At 48.4% G+C, this 22671-nt stretch overlaps 1 protein-coding gene across 2 annotated transcripts in view; it reads left to right on the top strand.

The window, feature by feature from the left end:
- Positions 1–22671, top strand: part of CRMP1 (collapsin response mediator protein 1) — a 68543-nt gene that overhangs the window by 36050 nt on the left and 9822 nt on the right. For both annotated transcript variants that reach the window (XM_029235321.1, XM_029235322.1), the window contains exons 5-11: positions 2325–2386; positions 4301–4381; positions 9922–9990; positions 11280–11400; positions 14051–14207; positions 17108–17249; positions 17918–18088. In XM_029235321.1, the coding sequence (XP_029091154.1) occupies positions 2325–2386; positions 4301–4381; positions 9922–9990; positions 11280–11400; positions 14051–14207; positions 17108–17249; positions 17918–18088 (803 nt within the window). The remainder of the gene's footprint in view (positions 1–2324; positions 2387–4300; positions 4382–9921; positions 9991–11279; positions 11401–14050; positions 14208–17107; positions 17250–17917; positions 18089–22671) is intronic.

Raw genomic sequence — 22671 nt, 5'->3', positions numbered from 1 at the left:
TTCCACATCTTCTTTATCCATTCATCTGTCGATGGACACTTCGGTTGTTTCCATGTCCTGGCTATTGTAAATAGAGCTGCAATGAACATTGTGGTACTTGACTCTTTTTGAATTATGGTTTTCTCAGGGTATATGCCCAGTAGTGGAATTGCTGGGTTGTATGGTAGTGGTACAGTACTGAGGTTTTCATCTGAATTACTCTGATTCCAAATGAGACCAAATCTTATTCTCACCTCTATTTGTTAGGCATTTTTAAAAAATTGTCTAAAAATTCTGTTTGCCTTTTTTGCTTCATTGTTTTTATTTTAAGCATTTTTAAATATAAAACAAAACATACAGAAAACCACACAAGGAAAAAATGTGGCTTTGTGAATTATGAGATTACCCTTTCCAGGTAAGAAATAGAACTTTGCCCCAAACAAAGACCCCCAACAAACGCCTCATGGCCCCCCACTGTAGCCACAACTCCTTCCTCCCCCAAAAAGTAACCACTGTCTGGTATTTTTTAAATAAGAGGTTTTTTGGGGGGTTTTCTGGTTTGCTTTTTGTTTTGTTTTTTTGCGGTATGCGGACCTCTCATTGTTGTGGCCTCTCCCATTGCGGAGCACAGGCTCCGGACACACAGGCTCAGCGGCCATGGCTCACAGGCCTAGCCGCTCCACGTCATGTGGGATCCTCCTGGACTGGGGCACGAACCTGTGTCCCCTGCATCGGCAGGCAGACTCTCAACCACTGCGCCACCAGGGAAGCCCTAAATAAGAGGTTTTTAAAAAAAAAACCTTTGTTAAATTTGTTGCAGATATGTTCACCATGTTGGTTGTTTGCTTTTTATTTTGAATTTTTAAGGAATAACTTATAGAAAGTTTCCATTTATAACAAGTCAAATCTATCATGATTTGGAGGAAAGCTTCTAATCTGAGATAGCTTTAACCCATCCACCCACCCACAAGAACCAGTTCTAGGGCATATTTATCAATTCTGCCAATTCATTATTTCTGCTTTTATTTGTATTGTTTACTTCTAATTTCTGGTGAATTTCCATTTTCTTCTTTTAAAGATTCTTATCATAGAAGCTTACTCAATTGATGTATGCTCCCCCTCTCCTTCAAAAAATAATGAAGCATTTAAGGCTATGAATTTACCTCTCACTATGGATTTACCTGTTTTACCCACTGATGGTTCTTCTGTGTCTGTGTGTATAACTGGGTTTTTGTTTTTATATGTAAGTATACTTGATTAAATAGAGACTGATACTTTTATGTTAATCTCTGAATATTATTTTTTCTTTTAATTTTTCTTAATCTTTTGGGAAAAGAAATTTTTGTTGCCAAGGTTTTCTAGACCAGAAATTATTTTTGGCTTGTCTTCACTGTTGCTTAAGTGTAAAAGAAGTCTCAATCTCATTTAGTACTTTTGCCTGAATTTCCTCTTTTCCTTATCCAAAGGATTCCTGATTCCATCAACAAACATTAATGGCACAGCACATGTTGTGGATGTGCAAGATGAAGTAATATATAAGATGTGGTCCCTGTCCTCAACCACTTGAAGGCATATTAAGAAACAGTCCTCCCCCCACCTCCTCTGCTCCCCCTGGCTGCACAATAAGTCCTGTCATTTCAACCTTTTTGCATCCTCCCACTCAGAGCCTCAGCCCACCCGTCTCTTTTGCCTTCAGCATCCTCCAACTCTATTTCTCCATTTCTCCCTGCTGTTCTGCACACCCATCCTCCTTCCAGAACTGTCCTTCTGAGACAAAGTCTGATCGTGTCATTCCCTCGCTTTAAAAGCACATGTTCTACGAGATAGTAGTGATGGCTGTACAACATTGTGAATGCTCTAAATGCCACTGAATTGTACACTTTAAAAACGGTTATGATGGTAAATTTTGTTATGTGTATTTTACCATAATAAAAAAAAGTGATTTTTTTTTTTTTAAGCACATGCTCCTTTTTGCTTCAGCCACAGGACACTTTCCAGTACCCACATACCTAATGTCTTTTTATCCTCCTTGCTGTCCATGCCATGCATACCCATCCCTCTCAGCCCAGATAATTGCCTTCCCCCGGCTCCTCCCCCTCCCTTTCGTCCTTTCCCCCCCTCCTCTTCCTTCTCCTTCAGACTCAGCTGACATGTCACCTTCCCTGGAGACCTCCTTGGACCCTCACCCACACCCCCAGGCTGGCTTAGGTGCCCCTGCTGTGAATTCTGATGGCACCCTTCTGTCTTGGTTGTTACCACCCTGTGCAGTGCTTATCGATTTACTGGAAAGACATGTCCTTTCCTCTTAAATGCATTTTTCTACTCTCTTTTTTATCTTGAAACAGGTGTCAATTCCTTCCAAGTCTACATGGCCTATAAGGATCTCTACCAAATGTCTGACAGCCAGGTAGGTCCTTGCACACCCCTCGCCTCCCTTGGGCAGGAATGGGCCTGCCTTGTCAGGCAAAGTGGCACAGGGCAGGGGAGATGTCAGAGCAGGCCAGGGAGGGCTCTGGGTTCAAGTCCTGGTTCTGACGCTGAGCTGTCAGTCATCGCCCTTCCCTGGACCTGCATTCCTTTCTGCCTGTACGAGTGGCGTGGAGCAGGGATCCCCTGCTTGGTGGTTCCCAGACTCGGCTCATCTTCAGCCTCATCTAAAGAGCTCACTAAATACACAGACTCATGTTCCATCACATATGCTTGGGGGTAAGGTTCAGGAATCTGTACTTTCTTAAACCTCTGCAGTTGATTCTGGGGCTCAAGCGAGTTTGGGGACCATTACCTTAGCTCTGACCTGGAGGAGAGCCCTGGCTGTCCCTCCAGCCAATTGCAAGTCATGTCCTTTCTCAGTTTTCTCATCTATACAACGTGATCATCTCTGGCCCTAACAACCTCAAACAGCTGTTCTGTGGATGAGATGAGTCAAGGAAGAAGGTGGTCTAAGGAGTACAGGTGTAGGGAGTACAATTTATCAGGCACCTGGCCTTCTTATACCACTGGGACTCTTGGTTTGGTTTTGTTATTATTGCCCTGCCCTCTGCTTGTTAAAAAGGTGGGACAGTGTGGTGGCAAAGGGCACGGCTGCTGGAGCCAGACTGCTTGGCAGCAAGCCCTGACTTTGCTGTGCAGCCTGGGGCAGATTTCCTAACCTCTCTGTACTTTAGGCCCTTCGTGGCACTTGCCTCAGAGAAGATGTCGGAGGATTAAGTGATTTAATACAAGTAAAGCTCTAGGGCAGTGCCTGGCACACAGCAGGTGCCATACGAGTGTTAATAAGCTGGTTTTCATTATCCCTATGGGGTCTCATGTGCAATGGAAGAAGCACCCATGTCTTACCTTTCAAAATAGACACTTTGAGTTACGTAATATAACTTACCCCGAGATGGCCTGGAAACCAAAAGGCTGAAAGTTTATTCAGTTTCATGGAAAAAATAGCATGTGTCTCTCTAGTGTAATTGAAATTTTCACCTGTTTCATTCTAACGTCTGTTTCACTGAAGCCCTGGTTAGAGTCGGAGTTGAGCAGACTTTGGGTGTGGGTCCTCAAAAGTGCTTCATGCCTCCAAGTGCCTCCCCCACCTGCTGTCTACATCTAAAAGCACACATCCTGGACAAGGGAGGTGTTATCTTATATGCAAGGAGGGCAAAGTTGAGATTCAGGAGTCCCTGGGGAGGGAACATGTGGCTTTGGTCCTCAGCAGGTGCAACTGTCTGGTTGCAGATCCTTTACAGGTGGGAAGAGGGCACTGGACAGTGGACAGGGCCTGGATTGGCGAAATAAGGTGATGCTTGGCAGGATATATGTTATCTGAGTATTAAAGTTATTAGAGGACTTGGTCTCTCGACCCCAATTGGTCTATAAAATGACAGGAGCTGGAATTTTTGTAAAGATGTACACGTGTCCTATGATTGGTGGTGGCTACAGTACAGGCTTAGCAGGTTTAGTTATACAATTTCAGTAAAACTGAAAACAGCTTCTCAGCTGCAGTTGTCACCATTAACAACGTCACGCTCCAGAGGAGCAAAGCCACAAAGAAAGCAAAGGCTCGCGTGGGTATAATTGTGGATATAATCACGCCTTGGTGTCACTTTTATCATTTATGCGCCTCTCCCCCACCCAAACTTTCTGCTCTTGGATCTGGAGGGTGTCAGGGTCAAGGGAAAATCTTTTCCAATTCTTACTTGTTGAGCGACACATTCCATTGATGTGGATGGAGCATCCTGGCAGGTGGATGACTGTGTGTTAGTAGTAAGAGCAGTCTTGCAAATGCTTGTGCTGTGATATTTTTATCTCACCCCAACCCCCCTTTATCCCTCCTTAGCTCTACGAAGCCTTCACCTTCCTTAAGGGGCTGGGAGCTGTGATCTTGGTCCACGCAGAAAATGGAGATTTGATAGCTCAGGTGAGTGGTGTGAGTTTCCACCCCTTCCGCCTCAGTCTCCTTCTCCTTGTAAAGGATATGATAAAAGGGGGTGGAGGCATTGGTCAACCAGGTCACCAGACAATGAAGGGTCAAGCCAAGAACCGGATGGCATGTCAGGCACTCCAGGTGTGAGTCATGCACACACTGTCTGCAGCGTGGCCTTTGGCAGGTCATAATTGCCTCCTCCTCGCGAACCTCGACTTTCTCACCTGTACAATGGGGGTAATATTACTGCCCTGTGAACCATGGCGGGTTTGCATGAGCAACAAATAAGGATCTGAAAGAAAATGCTTGGAAGCTGGGGTTGCTCATCATCCTCCACGACTTGAGAGCGGGGCTAATGGCCAGAGCTCAGGCTGGGTGCAGGCGTTCCAGTCTGGCCTCCTGACATTGGGCGAGGAACTCTATCCCACGAAGGCTCCTGTGCTTCATTTAGAAGCACCTGCCTTGCAGTGTGGTTGTGAGGATTAAATGATATCATGTATGTGTAGAGCAATGTCGGACATGTAACAGGCTGTAGCCATTGAGAAGTTTTGGGTAGTGTGAGACATGAACCCATTTTGATCCTTCTGGCTATAGGGTGGATAATTTGATGGGAATAGAATAAAGTCAGCTAGGTTTTACTCCAGCAATTCTCATAAGGAAATGAAGAGAGGAGACAGAGCGGAGGTGGAAGAGGCAAGAATATGATAGGGAAGGTGCACAGTCTACAGGACTCATCGATTGATTGGATGGGGGAAGAAGGAGAGGAAGTCAAGGATGGCTGCTTGGTCCCTGGGCAGGGTTGATCATGATGCCACGAATCAAGATCAGGCATATAGAAGATTTGGATGCATCCGATGAAAGTAGTCAATGCCGTGCGTGATGCTAAGGAGTATGCGTATCCTCATTTCATAGGTAGGGAAACTGAGGCTCAGATAGTAATAACTTGCCCACTGTTATATGGGGCATCAGAGCCAGGATGTGAATACAGTTCCATCTGGTTCCAAAGCCCAGTGGAATTGCAACATGACGGTTAAGGGCATGAGATCTGAAGCTTCACTCTTAAGGTTAGCTATTGTCTTTATTTCTTATTATTTGTGTTCTTGCAGTTTTTCTGTAAAATTGAAATTCTTTCAAATTCAAAATAAAAAAGAACAACTCAGTACCATCACACAGCAGTATTCTGGTCATTGGCAAGAAGTCACTAAATCCAGCCCTCACCCCAAAAGATGGGATTGTACAAAGGTATGAATGCCGGGAAATGAGCGTCACTGGGAGCCGTATCAGAGGTTGTCTGTCAGCCTCTCCTCTGGCCCCCAGTGATTGATGACCCTCTCACATGCAAAACACATCCATTCCTTTCCAGGGTCCTCCAAACTCTCACCTCATTACACCAGCAAAGACTGGAATCATCTAAGCCAGGTCTAGGTGTGGATGAGGCTTCTTGGGTTTAGTCCCTACAGTCTGTAGGTCTTTGAAGAAAGTAGGCAAGTTATCTCTCCCCCGCCCCCCCCCCCCCAACACTCAACACACGACATATAGTGGTGGGGTAGGCATTCCTATTGAAAAAGGGACAGTGGAAAACACCAGGAGTCATTGGTCCATAGCAGTTCTGAAATCCAGTTAGACAAGTGTTGGCAGTTCCTTGATTAGGTCTCGAAGCCTGAGAATAATTCTCCATGGCTCTTGGCTCCACCTTCTGGGCTATTGGTCCCATCCTTCCTTTTCATGAAAGGTAGCCCATGCTTGCAGCTGAGGAGTTTTCTCAGCCTGCTTCCTGCACAGTAGAATTCTAGGAGTCCAACTGCCTCCATTCATTTTGTATGTCTTATCCCATCCAGTCCAGGCTGCCGGTATTTTGCTAAGATAATCTTCCCAAAACCTTTGTGGGCCTCCTCTGAATTTCACTGGAATTCACCCCATTAGACAAAAGATACCCACAGATTTCTTTTCAATAAGCCCTCCTCCTCCTGGTCAGACAGCCAAGAGGTACATCCTTGAGCTTCCTAGAGGCCTTAACTTGATTGAGAGGATCTATGGGCACACCCTCAATTATCTGTCCCTCTCACATTTTACTATTTACTATGAGCAGCAAGAAGAAGCCAGGCGGTACCTTGACAATTTGCTGGGGACTCTCCTCAGCTAGATCCCTGAGTTCATTAGACACATTTGCCCCTTTTCCCATCACTACAGGTGACAGTGTTGCCAAGCTTTCTGCTACTACATAACAAGATTCCCCTTCCTCCAGTTTTCAATAACAGACGCCTCATTTCCTTTTGAGCTCTCACTAGCAAGGTCGTCAAAGTCCTTATTACTACTAACAGTCCATTTCAGACCAGCTTTCTCTAACACATGCCTTGAAATTCTTCCAGCCTCCATTCACTGCCCGCTCCCAAAGCCACTCCCACATTTTTAGTTAATTGCAATGGCAGCACCCTACTTCTGAATACCAAAATCTGTTTCAGTTGTCTGTGGCTGCATAACAAATTACCCCCTAAATTTAGCATCGTCAAACAAAAAACGTTTTCCACGTCATGGTCCTGTGGGTCCGGAGTCCAGGTGTGGCTTGGCTGGGTTTTCGGGCTCAGGGTCTCTCACCGGCTGCCGTGAAGGTGTCAGGCAGGGCTGCAGTCATCTCAGGGCTGGTCTGGGGCAGGATTCCTTTCCAGAGGGTTGCAGGATTCCCACTCAGAGGGTTGCTTCTAGGATTCAGTTCCTTGCACGCTATCAGACTGTTGTCCTTTATTCTTTGATGGCTGTTAGACAGAGGCCCCCTTGGTTCTCTGCCACATGGGCAGCTGCAGCATGGTGACCTGTTTCCTTCCAAGTGAGAGAGCAGGAGAGGGTGAGCAAGGGAGAAGTGGGAGTCCCTTTGTAACCTAACCTCAGAAATGACATCCCATCTCTTTCCTCGTGTTCTGCTCATTGGAAGCAGGGTGCCAGGTCCAGCCCACGTGCAAGCAGAGGCAGGCTCACTGTGAGCCTCTTAGAAGCTGTCCAACGCATGTCTCATAGGTTTGCCTGGTCTTGAACTTCATGAACACGAAACCACACAGTAGGTACTCTTTTACATCCGGCTTCTTTTCTTTTTTTTTTTTTTTTTTTTTTTTTTTGCGGTACGCGGGCCTCTCACTGTTGTGGCCTCTCCCGTTGCGGAGCACAGGCTCCGGACGCGCAGGCTCAGCGGCCATGGCTCACGGGCCCAGCCGCTCCGCGGCGTGTGGGATCTTCCCTGACCGGGGCACGAACCCGTGTCCCCTGCATCAGCAGGCGGACTCTCAACCACTGCGCCACCAGGGAAGCCCTACATCTGGCTTCTTTTGATCAAAACTAGGTTTGTGAGATTCATCCCTATTGTTACCTGAAGCAATAGTATTCTCTCTGTCATCATGGTGTAGAATTCCACTGCAGGGATAGGTCACAATTTGTTCTTCAGTTGATAGATGTTTGGATAGTTTCAAATTTAGGACTACTGTGTATAAAGCTTCCTTAAACATTCTTGTTCAGTCTTTTGTTAAACATATGTTCCCATTTCTGTTGGTAAGTACATAGGAGGGGGATTTCTGGGTCGTGGGTGTGCACATATTCAGGTCTTACAGTTACTGCTACCCTGTTTTCCAGGGTGTACCAACCTGTATCCCACCAAATGTGTGTGAAAAGTTGAGTTTGGAGTCCCCAGTTCTTAAGCTTTACATCAGGGAATTCTTAGCTTTCCTCGCTACCAACTTAAGATTGAGTTTTCTCAGCTCCAATAAATCTGTTACCTTTTGTACATCTGCTTCCCAGCTTCCAAAATTTTGTTTCTGTTATCTTCTCTGCGTTCTCTTGGCTCTTGTGTACCATCTCTGTCACTTTAGCAGAGTTTCAGGATGGAGTAAAAATAATGTGTGTGCTCAGCCCATGAATTTTGACTAGAAACCCTACTCTAGTCTTTTGTGATCTGTGTTTTCCCCCCTTACATCATCTTTTGTCCTCCCTCCTTTTTTCTCCTCCTTCCTTCCTTTCTTCCAACAGAAATAGTAACTGACATTTAAATAATCTTCCAGAGGGATGTCTCCGTATCATAAATCTTGTTGTAAACAGCTTACAAAAATGCCTTGTAAACACCATCTTCAAGAGCTGACATTATTCCATTCTTTACTTAAATCCACCCCAGCTGTTAGATCTTGAAATTGTTTCCAGCTTATGTTCTTATAATAAACTCGAGCTTAATAACCATAAATGCACAGTTGAAATTATGATTTTTTTTATTGTTGATAGGGCCTGGGGCTCCTCTGTGTTCCAGAATGATGATACAGAAACTGCACAAGTTAAAATTAGCAGCACAGCTGACACCTGGGCAACGTAAAAATATTAGTTTTGAGATATTACAGTATTCCTAAGGAGGGGGCACCTTGGAGCCTTGGAGCAAATAGATTTGTATCTGGGCTACAATGGCTCAGGGAACCATTTCATTTGTATGATAAGCTTGAGGTAGAGTTGTCCTGCTAGAAAGACAGGTACCAGGAAGAGGAAACTACAGTAGAGAAAATGAGAGCTGGCTGACCATCAACGAGCCCTTACTATACACCAGGTATCGTGCGAGCATTTCACATCTGCCACCCCAGTGATGTATTATAGCAACTCTGGTGTGTAGGTGCTGTTGTTTCCAATGTAAAGAAGAGAAGATTAATGAAATAATGCCATTTGCAGCAACATGGATGGACCTAGAGATTATCATACTGAGTGAAGTAAGCCAGACAGAGACAAATATGTGGTATCGCTTATATGTGGAATCTAAAAAAATGATACAAATGAGCTTATTTACAAAACAGAAACAGACTCACAGGCATAGAAAGCAAACTTACGGTTACCACAGGAGAAGCAGAGGAGGGATAAATTAGGAGTTTGGGATTAACATATACGCACTACTATATATAAAATAGAGAACCAACAAGGACCAACCGTATAGCACAGGGAACTACTCAATATTTTGTAAACCTGTAAGGGAAAAGAATCTGAAAGGAATAGATATATGAGTGTGTGTGTAACTGAATCACTTTGCTGTACACCTGAAACTAACCCAACACTGTAGATCAACTACACTTCAATTAAAAAAAAAGAAGAGAACCTTGAGGCTTAGAACCGACAGAGACAGTCGGTTCTGGAGCTGGATGCCCAGTTTGATTTCTGCATCCATGTCATACCCAAACACCACTCGTCTTCCTTCTCTCTTACCCTGCAGCAGAGACTTGGAAGTTGGAAGAGCGCTGGGTGGTCTTTAAGGCTAATTTCGTATAACCCTACTTCCTCTCACTGGTCCCATGGTGTTGAATAGAGCAGGTGTGGACGGGGATATCCAGGGTTGCAAAGGGGGAAGGTTGGCAGGGGTAGTGGAGGGAGCAAAGAAGCTGTGAATCGCCGCAGCCCGTTAGACCCCATGCAGACCACTCCCTGTCCTGGGCTCAGCTGCCCCATCTGTCTAACGGGGCTGGAGGATTGGCCTCTCCCGGCTCTGACATTCTGTAATCACTGACTCATTCGTTCTTGTCTTGTAGGAACAAAAGCGGATCTTAGAGATGGGCATCACGGGTCCTGAGGGCCACGCTCTGAGCAGACCTGAAGAGGTAAAGGAGCCTCCACTGGGTGTGACTCTGACATAGCTGAGAGCTCACCCCGATGCTGTTCCAGCTGGAACAGCCCGGCTAGAGCTCCCGTCTCCGTCTCATTTGCCCTACATGAGCACCCCAGCACATGTGGTCCTCTCCGGGTCTGCCCTCGGGCTTGGGAGCCCTGGGGACTGCAGGTCGATCAGAGGAGCCTGGAAAGGTTCTGCCTCTCCCAGGGCCCGGGAACTTCACACCATAGTCCTATGGACACTTCAGAATCCCTACTGAGGACAAGGTGTATTTGATGACAGGAAAGTGGAGCCCCACGTCCCAGGCAGAGGACTTCAAAACAACTGCCCTTGCACGGACCTCCTATCTGCTGTGCTCTAAGACTCCACAAGGGACGAATCCCCTGGGAGTGATATGGCACATGTGTGGCGGGACACAGTGGGTAGAAGGAAGGCAAGCAGGTTGGGCATGGAACAGGATGGACGTCCAGTATTTTCTGGTGTCTCATCAGATCATAAGTAGTCTTCCCAGACCTCCGCTCTAGGCCAGCCTGTGCCGGACATGGGACCCCACACACGAGTACACAGACTCCTTACCCGGAGGCTCCTGATCGGGCCCAGTGCTCCAGACGTGAGCTCCACGCCCACGAGCTGGGTTCCTAGTCCCTGGTGAGACCAGGACAGACCTGAGACAGTGTCTACAAACCCTTATAGCACGTGGACGTTGCCACCACCTTCAGGCATGTGAGCAGCCTGGGGACCCTTCTGGGTGTGGCTGGACTCCTGGCACGTGGCTGTGGCTTCCTGCCAGCCACTAGCAGCTCGGCAGACTGGAAATTAAAACAATACATCACAGGTCCTTTTGTCTTCTCTAGCGGGGGGCAGAGGCCAAACCCAGCAGCAGGTGGTTTCACTTGGTTATTGAACAAATGAAGGAAGGAATGCATGTTGGACACCTGTATTCCCTGATGTCAGGCATTTTATAGGTAACCGACCACTTTATGGGTCTTTTGATGACTCTACCGCCTAGGCGATCTCCTTCTAACAGAGCGTGCAGAATACTTCCAAGCAAAGGAAAAACATAATTCTGCCTTCCAACCCTCTAGCCAGATACATTCTTAGTTTTTCCTTCCTTTTGAAAAATCTACAGTATTTTCCTCTCTTGATGCAGTAGATTTCCCTCTGACCACACTTAAGGAGAATCACAGGAGCCTGGTCAGGGAGAGGCCCTAGGACCTCAGGGTGGGTGGTGCCTCCCACCTCTCCCTCCTGTGACCCATGTATTTGGTGTGTCTGCAGTTGGAGGCCGAGGCCGTGTTCCGAGCCATCACCATCGCGGGTCGGATCAACTGCCCTGTGTACATCACCAAGGTGATGAGCAGGAGCGCGGCGGACATCATCACCCTGGCCAGGAAGAAGGGTACGCAGCCCAGCGTGTGGGCCTCCTGCGGGAAGCTGCGGGGTGAGGAAGGGGCGTGTCCAACAGGCTCAAGTTCACTGACGGAGCCACTCCCCAGGGCAGAGACATTCTGCCAGTTGCCTGCAGCCTGGGCCCTGTAGGCCAGGTTGAAAAGGGAGCTTGGGATGGTGGGTAGGCACAAGATGTGCAGGCGTTTTCAGGTTTGATTCCTGGGGTGCCATGGGCCCCGGGTGTGATCTTGGGTAAGTGGTCTGAGCTTCGGTTTCACCATTTGTAGCTAAGGTAATTATCCCCTCCTTGTGGGTCACACGAGACCGTGTATCTTAAAGATCTGTGAAGAGTTCCAAGTTCTCCCCTGGGTTTCACGTCAAAGAAATGATGGAGCCAGGGCTGTATCAGCTCTTGGTCCCTGCCCGCCCCCTTTCTGGTCCTCTCTCTGGGCCCTTCATCCTGGGTCCCCTATCTAGGGCCTCTTAGCGGGTGCCTGCACCCAGGCTCCACCGTGGGGCCCACACAGAGTCTCAGCTGCAGGTTGGGAAGGAGGACGGTGTTCTTCCAGAGCCAGAGGGTCTGGGGACAACCCCGTGCTGGACGTCACGGAAGTGTGGCAGGAAGGCAGCCTCCAGCTCTAAGACTTGGACGCAGTAATTAACCTCTCTGAGCTACTGTTGTTTCATCTCGAAACGGACCCGATGGGCTCACAGATGTGAAGTTCCAGCCAAGTCCTTGGCGGGTCCCGAGGGCTCCTGAGGACCCTGGGGCACAGGTGCCACTGGTGCTCTGAGCGGCTCTGACCTGTGTGGTGGCCATTCCCCAGGAGACTCAGAGGAACCGCCCGAGTGTGGTCCCCAGGCCTTCTCGACTGAGGCCCACAGTCCCCAACACCCACCAGACAGAGAATGAAGGTTGCCCAAAGCAGCCTTCCTTCCCTAATTCAGGGTGAGAGAGAGAGAGAGAGAATGACAGAGCGGGTAGCACACGTCACACGAAGACAGTCGCTAGAATCCTTTCATCCTGTGGACATTCACCAAGGATGTTCACCACCCGGACAAGGTCCACCCGTCTACTTTCTGGGAGTCGTATGAGGTTGACCGGCAGCTCTGGGTCAGAGGGGGCAGCCGGGTGGAAATCCACACCAGCCACACAGCCCTGACTGCGTCCACCACCCTCTGCGTGCAGGATGCCCCTCCTTTCTTACAGGAACCCTTCACGGGAAGTGTAAGTGGCTCTATTCTTAAAAATCTTTAATTATGTATTTTATTTCACCTAATATATCTAGAATATTCATTCCAAGTATAATCAGTGTAAACGGATTAAGATATTTTGCATTATTTTTCTGTACCGTCCTCGAAATCCAGTGTGTATTTCACCCTTACAGCACATCTCGACTCAGACCAAATGCCTGAAAGCCACATGTGGCTGGTGGTTTCCGTGTGGGACAGAGCAGCGTTGAACCCCAAATACCTAGTTTTAGTTTTTTTAAGGGCAAGCCGACGAGTAGAGGCATTGTACAGAGAGTGATCTAGGTTAGCACAGCTTGCTGAGGACCAGCCCCAGGTTAAAGATGAGGAAACTGCCGCTCAGAGAGGTAACAGGAATCTGGAAGCAGCGGGTAAGCGTGCCGGCGAGCTAAGCCTGCAGGTCCTGGAGCTGCCGAGAAATAAAGTGACCACCACCCTCTCGTGGCTGTTTCAATTTAAGTAATGTTAAGTACACTTTTTCAGTTGGCTCCTCAGTCGCGTTAGCCCTGTTTCTTGCGCTCCAGGGCCACGTGAGGCTGGTGGCTGCTGTCTTGGGCAGAACCGTCCAGAGCAGTCCCAGCACCGCTGTGCTGTTGGGAGTTGCCGTCCCAGAGCCAGGCTGCTGGAGCCCAAAGCCCGCCTCTCGCTTGTCAGCAGGGTGGCCTCGGACTGATGCCACAGAACCCTGGGCCCACGTCGTCCCCTTGGCACTCTCTCTGCTGCGGGGATTCTCACTTGGGACTTTGCCCCTGGGGTTTTGTTCTGGCAGAAACACACGTGGCCCACTCCCTGGAAGGCAAGCTGGACTTTCGGGAGAGCAAATGCTCAGAAAGGAGCCCTCCAGTAGTGGGTTGGTGGCCGCACGTCCTGGCCCCTTCGCCCCTGTGGCGTGGGATGGCTCTGAGGCTACCGGGGTCCCCAGTGCACTGAGCTGCGCGTGCCCAAGGCCATGACTCGGTGATAACTCATCTTTCCTTGGCTTCTGTCTCTGCTTTGTGTCACTTCCTCAGTCCCCACCGAGGTGTTTCCTGGAATCACCTCCGAATAAAACTCTTGAACTCGATTTTTCCTTTGAAGATCTGCTTTTGGCGGAATCCAAACCGAGACAGCACATCAGGTCTCTGTGCTTTGGTTGAGCATCGTAAAGAGAGATAATAGTCAAAACTAGTCAAATCCAAATGCTAAAAGCATTCACAGCCCAGAAGCTGAGCAGGACAGCGGGGCACTGAGCGCCTGGCGGCCGAGGAGCTGGGGCTCTGGGGTGTGTGTGTGTGGTGAAGCCTGGGGGAAGGATGGGCGATTTATCCCCAGTCTCATTCTCCAGCCTCGAGATTCTACTTTCCTGCACCCGCATCTCCCATGAGAGACCATTCGCTCTCAACCACACGTGTCTGTGTTTGCCTCCCAAGGCCCCGTCGTTTTCGGCGAGCCCATCGCTGCCAGTCTGGGGACGGATGGCACCCATTACTGGAGCAAGAACTGGGCCAAGGCGGCGGCCTTCGTGACCTCCCCTCCCCTGAGCCCGGACCCTACCACGCCCGACTACTTGACCTCCCTGCTGGCCTGGTGAGAGCCCCGGGGGTGACGGGCTCGTGGGCCTGTGCAGCGGGGCAGGACTTTTGGGAGCGGAGGGTTGAAGGATAGGAAATCGCAGCTGGTTCAGACACACTTGGGAAGGGGCCTTGCGTTGGCTGCCCGGGAGACCTCAGAACAAAACCCCGGGTTGTTTACAGCAGGCCTTTGGGCCTTTGAGTCAGTAACCGCTCCATTCATGTTTATAGGTCACCTCCTGTTCATTCAGCGGTATTTAAGCACCTTCTGTGTGCCTGGCACTGTGGTGTATTGGGAAACACCCAGAATTAGGAATGTGAGACCAGGATCCTAATCCTGCCTCAACCCCTAATTGGCTGTGTCACCCTGGCCATGTCACATAACCTGTAATGTCTCTGCCTCAGTTGACGCATCGGCAAAGTGGGGAGAATACAGTACCTACTGCAGAGGTGGGTGTGAGACAGCGTAGGTAAAAGGCCTGGAATTCAGGGTTCACAGCGGCCACTGCATTACACTCTGCTTCCTGCACACGGTAGGAGCACAGCTACTTTAACCCCTTCTCTGCCATCAGCCAGTGTGAGGGAAGAACACTTAAGGCCATGGGAGAAGGCTAAGCGGTGAGGTGTGCAGGCTGCTCTGGAAGCGGAGATGCAAGCTCGGAAGGCTTTCTGGAGGAAGTGACATCAGGCCCAGAGCCAGGGGATGCATAAGAGTTTCCCTGAGGGGCAAGAATAAAGTGGGACTTCTAATCAGAAAGAACTGTAAGGGGGTGAGGGTGTGTTCTCCTTTTCCCTAAATGCTGCAGCAGCCCATGACATACCTGGTGTCTGCAGCCCGATGGCTGGTGGGCAGCTCCAAGTCCAAAACAAACCCCCCATCTTCCCCCATGAAGCTGCTGCTCCCACAGTCTTGCCCATCTCAGGGGACGGCAGGACACGGACCAAAGGCCCTGGCATCTGGCCGCTTCTCGCCCCCTTGGCTGCAGCCATCCTGGCTCAAGGGCCATCATTTCTCACCTCCTGACAAGGCTCTCTATTTCCATACTGCCCCTTCCACACCCTTATCGCATCACAATCTGTTCTCAAAAGACACTCAGATATTTTAAAACCGAAATCAGACCAAGCCAGCCCTCTGCCAGGAGACCTCCAGGGTCCTTTCCTCTCAAAGAGAAACACAAGTTCCCACAATGTCCCTCAAGGCTGAGCCTGATCTTGCCCTCGCTCCTCACTAACCTCGCCTGGTCCTCTTCCCCCCTTGGCTCCCTCGGTCCATCCCACTGGTGTCGCGCTAACTAGACCCCAGGCAGGATGGTGCCACAGGGCCTTTGCACTCACCCTACCCCTGCCTAGCACTCTTTTCTTCGTCATCTTGCGGTTTGCTCTTTGCCGACTTCAGATCTTTGCCGGAAGATTTCTTCTCAGTGAGATAGTTCTGATCATCTTCTTAAAAACGGCAGTCCCAGCGCTACCCCATCCCCCCCCCCCACTCACCCTAAGTCTCATTCTCCTGACTGTATGTTCCTGACTCCCGCCCCCCGCTCACCCTGCACTGGGATGTCAGCTAATGAACACAGGAATTTGTCTCTTTCTGCTTATAGATGCATCCCCATTGCCTAAGACCATGCCAGACACAGGAAGTGTGCAACACACCTTTGATGAATAAATGAGTGAATGTCACATCCAAATATATTTCTGTACGTCTACATGATTGCTAACATGCCCTGGGGCCCCGAAATGGAGGCTGGCCCCTGCCCTCGTTGAAAATCACAAAATAAAGCTCCACTTATTCCATTGATTCAGATGCCAGTTAGGGGCTCATCATATAGCCCCAGAGTATTTTCTCTCCAAAGCCTGAGTGACAGAAACGCAAACCCAGTGAGCTTGTGTAACTTTGCTACAACCAATGAATAGCATTTTGTCCTCCTGGCACAGCACAGAAACGTTAGCCAGGCCTTACATCAACAGCCTTACAGAGGGAGACCAAGGTCAGCACATTATGGTTTCCCATGTGACCTGGCGGAGACACGAGGCCAGGGACATGACCATCCTTCCAGCACGAACATCCGTGACTCTGTGAGACACATAGGCACGTGCTGGAGGCTGGGTTTTCTTCACTCACTTATTTATATATTCATTCAGTCACTCATCCATTCATTCATTGGCTCCACTCAGCTTTTTTTCTTCTTTTTTAAACATTGAGATAAAATTCACGTAGCATAAAATTCACCGAGCACTCGATTTTAAAGAGAAGAGGTGGAGGATGGAGAGAGGAGCAAGGGAGTTGGCATCTTTGGCGCCTGCCGTGCGCCAGGCAAGTAGCTCATTGTCTCCTCAGGGTGATCCGGGATGGAAGGTTCCATTCTCTTTTCCATTTTACGCATGAAGAAAAGAGGAGTGACTAGCCGGGCCAGGAGGTGGCAGTTCTGGGATTTAAAAGCAGACCCGCTGGATTTGCAAAGTCAAATTGCATCAGGGGCTGTTCACGGGTCTAGTGAGATGCATGGAAGCAGAGTCACTCTGTTGGCCTCTAGCATCTTCTGTTCTCAGCAAGTCTCTCCTCACAGATGCCTGCAGCATCTTGAGGCCTTGTGGGCTCTCTCTGGGGGGTGAAAGAACAGACCCACTGCCCCAGGATCAGAGCGTTTTAGGGCAGGAGGAGGCTGACCCGGAGAGCCTTACCTGGACCAGCTGGAGCCCACACTCAAACAGAACCCTCTCCCGATGCACAGGCCTCTTTCCCGTCTTCAACAAGACACCAAAGGCCACAGGGCCTTCCGGTGTCACTCAGTAAGGCCTGTGATGTGCCCCAGATCTCTGTGGGGTTTGAGTTTCACAGCCTCCTTGGGCGTCTGAAGTCAGGGTCCGCTCCTCAACATGAGCTCAGGTCTGAACCCCACCCTGTTCTGTCTTTGCCAGTGGAGACCTGCAGGTCACAGGCAGCGGCCACTGTCCCTACAGCACTGCCCAGAAGGCGGTGGGCAAGGACAACTTCACTCTGATCCCTGAGGGCGTCAACGGGATAGAGGAGCGGATGACCGTGGTCTGGGACAAGGCAGTGGTAAGGCGGCGCCGTCTCCCTCCTGGAATATTCTAGAAACACCCCTCCTGCCCATCAAAGCCATGCATTATGCACTTCTGGTTCTTAAAATTCCCTTCTTACTTTGAGGCAGAAGCAGAATGCACTAGGAGGGCACACGGAAAACACGTGACCCTTAAGAACGCAGCGCGAGTCCTGCGGTGTCCTTTGCATTTGCAGATGTGACAGCAGCTGTCCTTTAGTCTTTGAGGATGAAAATGTTCTGTTTTGTTTTGAACCACATCTTTGTCCACGTAAAGATGGCTTTGTAAACTGTGTGTGTTCGGGTTTAGGGCTGAGAGTGGGTATGGAGGCTTCCTGTTGCGTAAGGAATCCCCAGGTCACACCTTGATCACTCACTTGGAAACAGTAGATTTTTATTTTCTGTTAAACTTGGGCCCAATGAAACTGACCAGATGTGAGGGTGGCCGTTGTGGAAATGTCATCACACCTCTGAACGGTTAATTACGTTTCCGCTCTGATGAAGCCAGCCCTCTGGCACTCTTTCAGGGTGGCCTGGTTTCAGCAGGGAGAGGAGAAAACTCCAGAGTCCTTGTAAGGACTCCTGTTGGCTGGTTTTGATCTGTGCCTGTCTGCCCCTTCTGGTCCTGTTATGAGATGCTCTTCTCACCAATGGATCTTGTCTTCAGGCTACTGGCAAGATGGATGAGAACCAGTTTGTTGCTGTTACCAGCACGAATGCAGCCAAGATCTTTAACCTGTACCCCAGAAAAGGGCGGATTGCCGTGAGCTCGGACGCCGACGTGGTCATCTGGGACCCTGACAAGGTGAAGACCATAACAGCCAAGAGTCACAAGTCGGTAAGTCCTGGTTTATCAGTGACACTCCTGGCTTGGGTGAGCAATTCTTGCTCTGCAATCATTTTAGAAGCCTCTGGTTAAAAATGACTTAACGAATTTTCCAACTAGAATGTGATCTGATATCTGGCATGACTCGGTCTTTCAGATTTCTCCTCCAGTTGGAGAGATTGGGAGAAGGGTTTGGAGCAGGCTCAACTAAGCTGTTCTTGCATGTGTCTCTCCCACGTCTCTCTCTCTCTCCCTCTCTCTCTCTCTCTGGGGCTCCTGTCTACAGATGCATGCATTCTTAAACAGCTGACTCTGCTCCTAATTCCATGGAGCAAGCCATCAGGCTCAGAGAGGGGACGTATAAGGTCCAAGATTCTTTCTCCAATTTACTTATCAAGCTGGAGAGGGTTTGATCTGCTATATCAGAAACCCACTTCAGTTTGGGGCTGGGCTCGCAGTCATCAAAGGAAAGGATTGGACTGACTCGTGCACACTCTCCCGGGCTCCAAGCCCCAAGCCTGTGGGTGTGGGTTTTCTCTGCCCTTCGTGTCTTGCATGCCCTTGATTTCTTCACTCATCCATCAAACCTCTAAGGATGCAGAGAGACATAGGACATCTTTCCCTCCCTGAGTGCTTGCTTCAGACCCATTCTGCATGGTCAGCAGCAGTCTTGGTCCAGATTAATGTTCACACTGACGAGACACAGAGTCCTCAGCCTGGTCCCTGGTTCACCAAAGTCTGTTACAGGGCGTGGGCTGGGAGGCAGAGCATGTGCACACGGCATCAGTCTGCGATGGGAGTCCTCACCCCCCGCGGCTGCCATTCCCCAGCCCAGTGGTCACTTGCTGGTGAGGGGCGAGATCACGTGCATGGGGACAGAACACCAGGCACAAGGAAGCCTCAAGAGAAAGTGACAAGGACCACATGAGTGTGGCCCCCAGGTCCCCCTCGGCCACAAGACCCATGGCCTGGGGACAGAGAGGTCTGTCCAGCTTATCAACCAGTGGTCATTCTTAAAATAACCAGAGCTCCCTGATGATAGGCTGGCTTCCCTCACCCCCCTCCCTGGGGACAGGTCAGGAGGAAATGAGCCTGAGGTAGCCTCCCCTGGAGAAAGGTGTATGCTGTTCTCCATACTCACCGCCCAGCAGACACACGACTCCGTTTTAATTACTATGGACGCGGTGATGTGCACAGACCAGGTGGGCTCTGGGAAGGCAGGAGAGGCACGCTGCCCCCTAGTGGTGTCAGCTCACAAGGCCGCTGTGGTCCAGGGAAGAAGAGGACACTGGGTCAAGGAGCAGGGGTTCCAATTGTTATCAAATTCCAAATATTATCAAATATTATCTTGTAGTTACTCTGTGCTTACATTTTCCATACATCATCTCACTTAATACAATAACCTTCTAAGTTAGGTATGTTATTATTTATGAATAAGTAAGAAAATGGATAGAGAGAGGATACGTGTATTAGTCTCCCGGGGCTGCTGTCACAAAGTACCGCGAACTGGTGGCTAGAAACAACAGAAATTGACTTTCTCACAGTTCCGGAGGCCTGAAGTCTGAAATCAAGGTGTCAGCAGGGCCGGTCTCCCCTGAAGGCTCTTGAAGAGAATCTGTTCCATGCCTTTCTCCTGGCTTTTGGTGTCGCTGGCCATCCTTGGTCTGTAGATGCGTCACTCCGATCTCTGGCTGTCTCCCTATGTCTTATCATCTTATAAGGACACCAGTCATTGGATTTAGCGCCCACTCTACCCCAGTGTGACCTCATCTTAACTAATTACATCTGCAATGACCCTATTTCCAAATACAGTCACATTCTGAAGCACTGGGGGTGAAGACTTCAACATACCTTTTTGGGGACAATTGAACCCATAATAATAAGTCACAGACCTGAGATTACCGACGTGAGAAGGAATGTTTCAGATTCGTTAAACTTGAAAAACGTGCCCTCTCTGTCCCAAGCCAGATTTGAATTATTTTCATAATAAGAAGAGGACAATTCAGGATGCCATGAGACCAGTTGGCCACAACATTTTTTCTGTTCCAGTTTCTCTGTTTAAAGCAATGCAATTCACATAGTGCAAGAAACAAATGTTTTTCAGAACATGGATCGAAAAATGCTGTCTTAGAGGTTGGTTTTATTTTTTCAGTTTTTTTTTTTTTTTTTCCTTTTGTGGTACGCGGGCCTCTCACTGTTGTGGCCTCTCCCGTTGCGGAGCACAGGCTCCGGACGTGCAGGCTCAGCGGCCATGGCTCACGGGCCCAGCCGCTCCGCGGCATGTGGGATCTTCCCGGACCGGGGCACGAACCCGCGTCCCCTGCATCAGCAGGCGGACTCTCAACCACTGCACCACCGGGGAAGCCCTATTTTTTCAGTTTTAAAAACATTCCTTTTGACAATGAAAATCATTTCTTATATCTTGATCGGTGATTAAAAATTTAAATCTACTTTTCTGTAAAAAGAACACAACTTTTATTCTTTCATATCTTCGTGGGAAAAGTATTTGCTTCAAAGTATCACCCCATAGGTCACATACATGCTTGTATATCCAGAGACTACCTAGTTTTTTTACAGTCTTTGTTTAGATGTAATTCACGTGACATAAATTTCACCATTTTAAAATGTACAGTGCAGTAGTGTTTAGTATATTGAGAAAGTCGTACAATCACCACTACTAATTCCAGAACGTTTTCATCCCCTCAGAAAGAAACCCAATACCCATCAGCAGTTATTCCCCATTCCCCCTCCCCAGGCCCCTGTCAACCACAAATCTGCTTTCTTTCTGGATTTGTTTATTCAGGACATTTCCTATAAATGGCATCACACAGGATGTGGCCTTTTGTTTCTGGTTTCTATTTACCTGGTATCATGTTTTGGAGGCCCATCCACACTGTAGTAGGTATCAATCCATTCCTTTTTATGGTTGAATAGTCTTCCACTGCTTGTATAAACCACATTAATCCATTGATGGATATAAGCATATACCATGCTTATCCACTCATCAGTGTCAGGCTCTCTTTTTTTTTTTTTTTTTTTTTTTTTTTTTTTGCTGTACGCGGGCCTCTCACTGCTGTGGCTTCTCTGCTCCGGCTTCTCTGCTCCGGACGCGCAGGCTCAGCGGCCATGGCTCATGGGCCCAGCTGCTCCGCGGCATGTGGGATCTTCCCGGACCGGGGCACGAACCCGTGTCCCCTGCATCGGCAGGCGGACTCTCAACCCCTGTGCCACCAGGGAAGCCCCAGGCTATCTTTTATAGGACATAAAAGACTGAGGAACAGTAGTTGCTTCCTGGGAGAGGTACTGGGGAACTGGGGCTCCAGGATGGGAGACACAACAGTTTTTTAAATCATAGTCTTTTGTATTATTTGAGTTTTTACATTGTTCATAAGTACCTTTAGGAAATAAAACAATTAGCTTTTATTTATTTTTTTTAACATCTTTATTGGAGTATAATTGCTTTACAATGGTGTGTTAGTTTCTGCTTTATAACAAAGTGAGTCAGCTCTACATGTACATATATCCCCGTGGGATAGGGAGGGTGGGAGGGAGATGCAAGAAACAATTCTCTTTTAAAACTCTATGTGGTTGTGGGACTTCCCTGGCAGTCCAGTGGTTAGGACTCTGTGCTCTCACTGCCAAGGGCGCGGGTTCGATCCCTGGTCGAACCCTAGTCGGGGAACTGAGATCCTGCAAGCCATGCGGCGTGGACAGAAGTAGAAAAATTAAACAAACAACAACAGCCAAAAACTCCATGTAGTTGTGAAATGTAGAATGTGACATCTGTGGGTAATATAACCTGAACCTCCTAAGAATTCCCCAATTGAGGAATGCCACTGTGGCGTGTAATGTGTCCTTCCTCTAAGAAGACAACTAACAGACCATGCTGGGCTGAATGAGTTTGGGCAGTTGTCTAGTTTTGACTGCGAGGTAAGTGATTTGCTTCTTGCACTGCCTTTCAGTATTTACAGTCCACATTTGGGCTTCAGCAAAATTGTAAATTACTGCCTAGCGGGGTCACTTCAGGGTGACTCAGGAAGTGCTAGATGAGCAAATTTTAAAACTGAAAACAGATCTTCTGCCTGGGGCCTGGGAGGTAGCGGCCACAAAGAGTCTAAAGCATAGTATTAGCAGCTGTTTGTAAAAAATCAACATCGAAGCCCTGAGTACGCACCTAAAAACCATCAAAAACAATAAGAGAATCCCATCAGCTGATTCCAAATCAATATAAAGAATTGATACCTTTTCTATGAGATAATTAAAAAGCACTTTGGAAAACAGAATGGAAATCAAAACCCTGTTTCTAATAACAATCAAAGCTAAAGAGTTCCATAAGCGCAAGTCCTTTTATGCTAAAAACATTCAACAGAGTAAAAATATCAGTTCTTTCTAATTTATAAAGTTGAAGTCATCGCATCAGAAAATGGAATGGAATTGTTTTTTAACTAGAAAAACGGAGTTCCTAGATAGACAATTTGAGAATAGCCAAAACATTTCTAAGAAAACGAAAACTAAAGAGAGCACTAATCATCCCAGTTATTAAATCATATTATAAAGCTACAATGATTGAGGCAGTTTGGTATTAGCAGAAGAGA

Source organism: Monodon monoceros, unplaced genomic scaffold (genome assembly GCF_005190385.1).
Source record: "Monodon monoceros isolate NGI ecotype Baffin Bay Population unplaced genomic scaffold, NGI_Narwhal_1 Super_Scaffold_20, whole genome shotgun sequence".
Taxonomy (NCBI): Eukaryota; Metazoa; Chordata; class Mammalia; order Artiodactyla; family Monodontidae; genus Monodon; species Monodon monoceros.
This window is presented reverse-complemented; position numbering and strand designations above follow the sequence as displayed.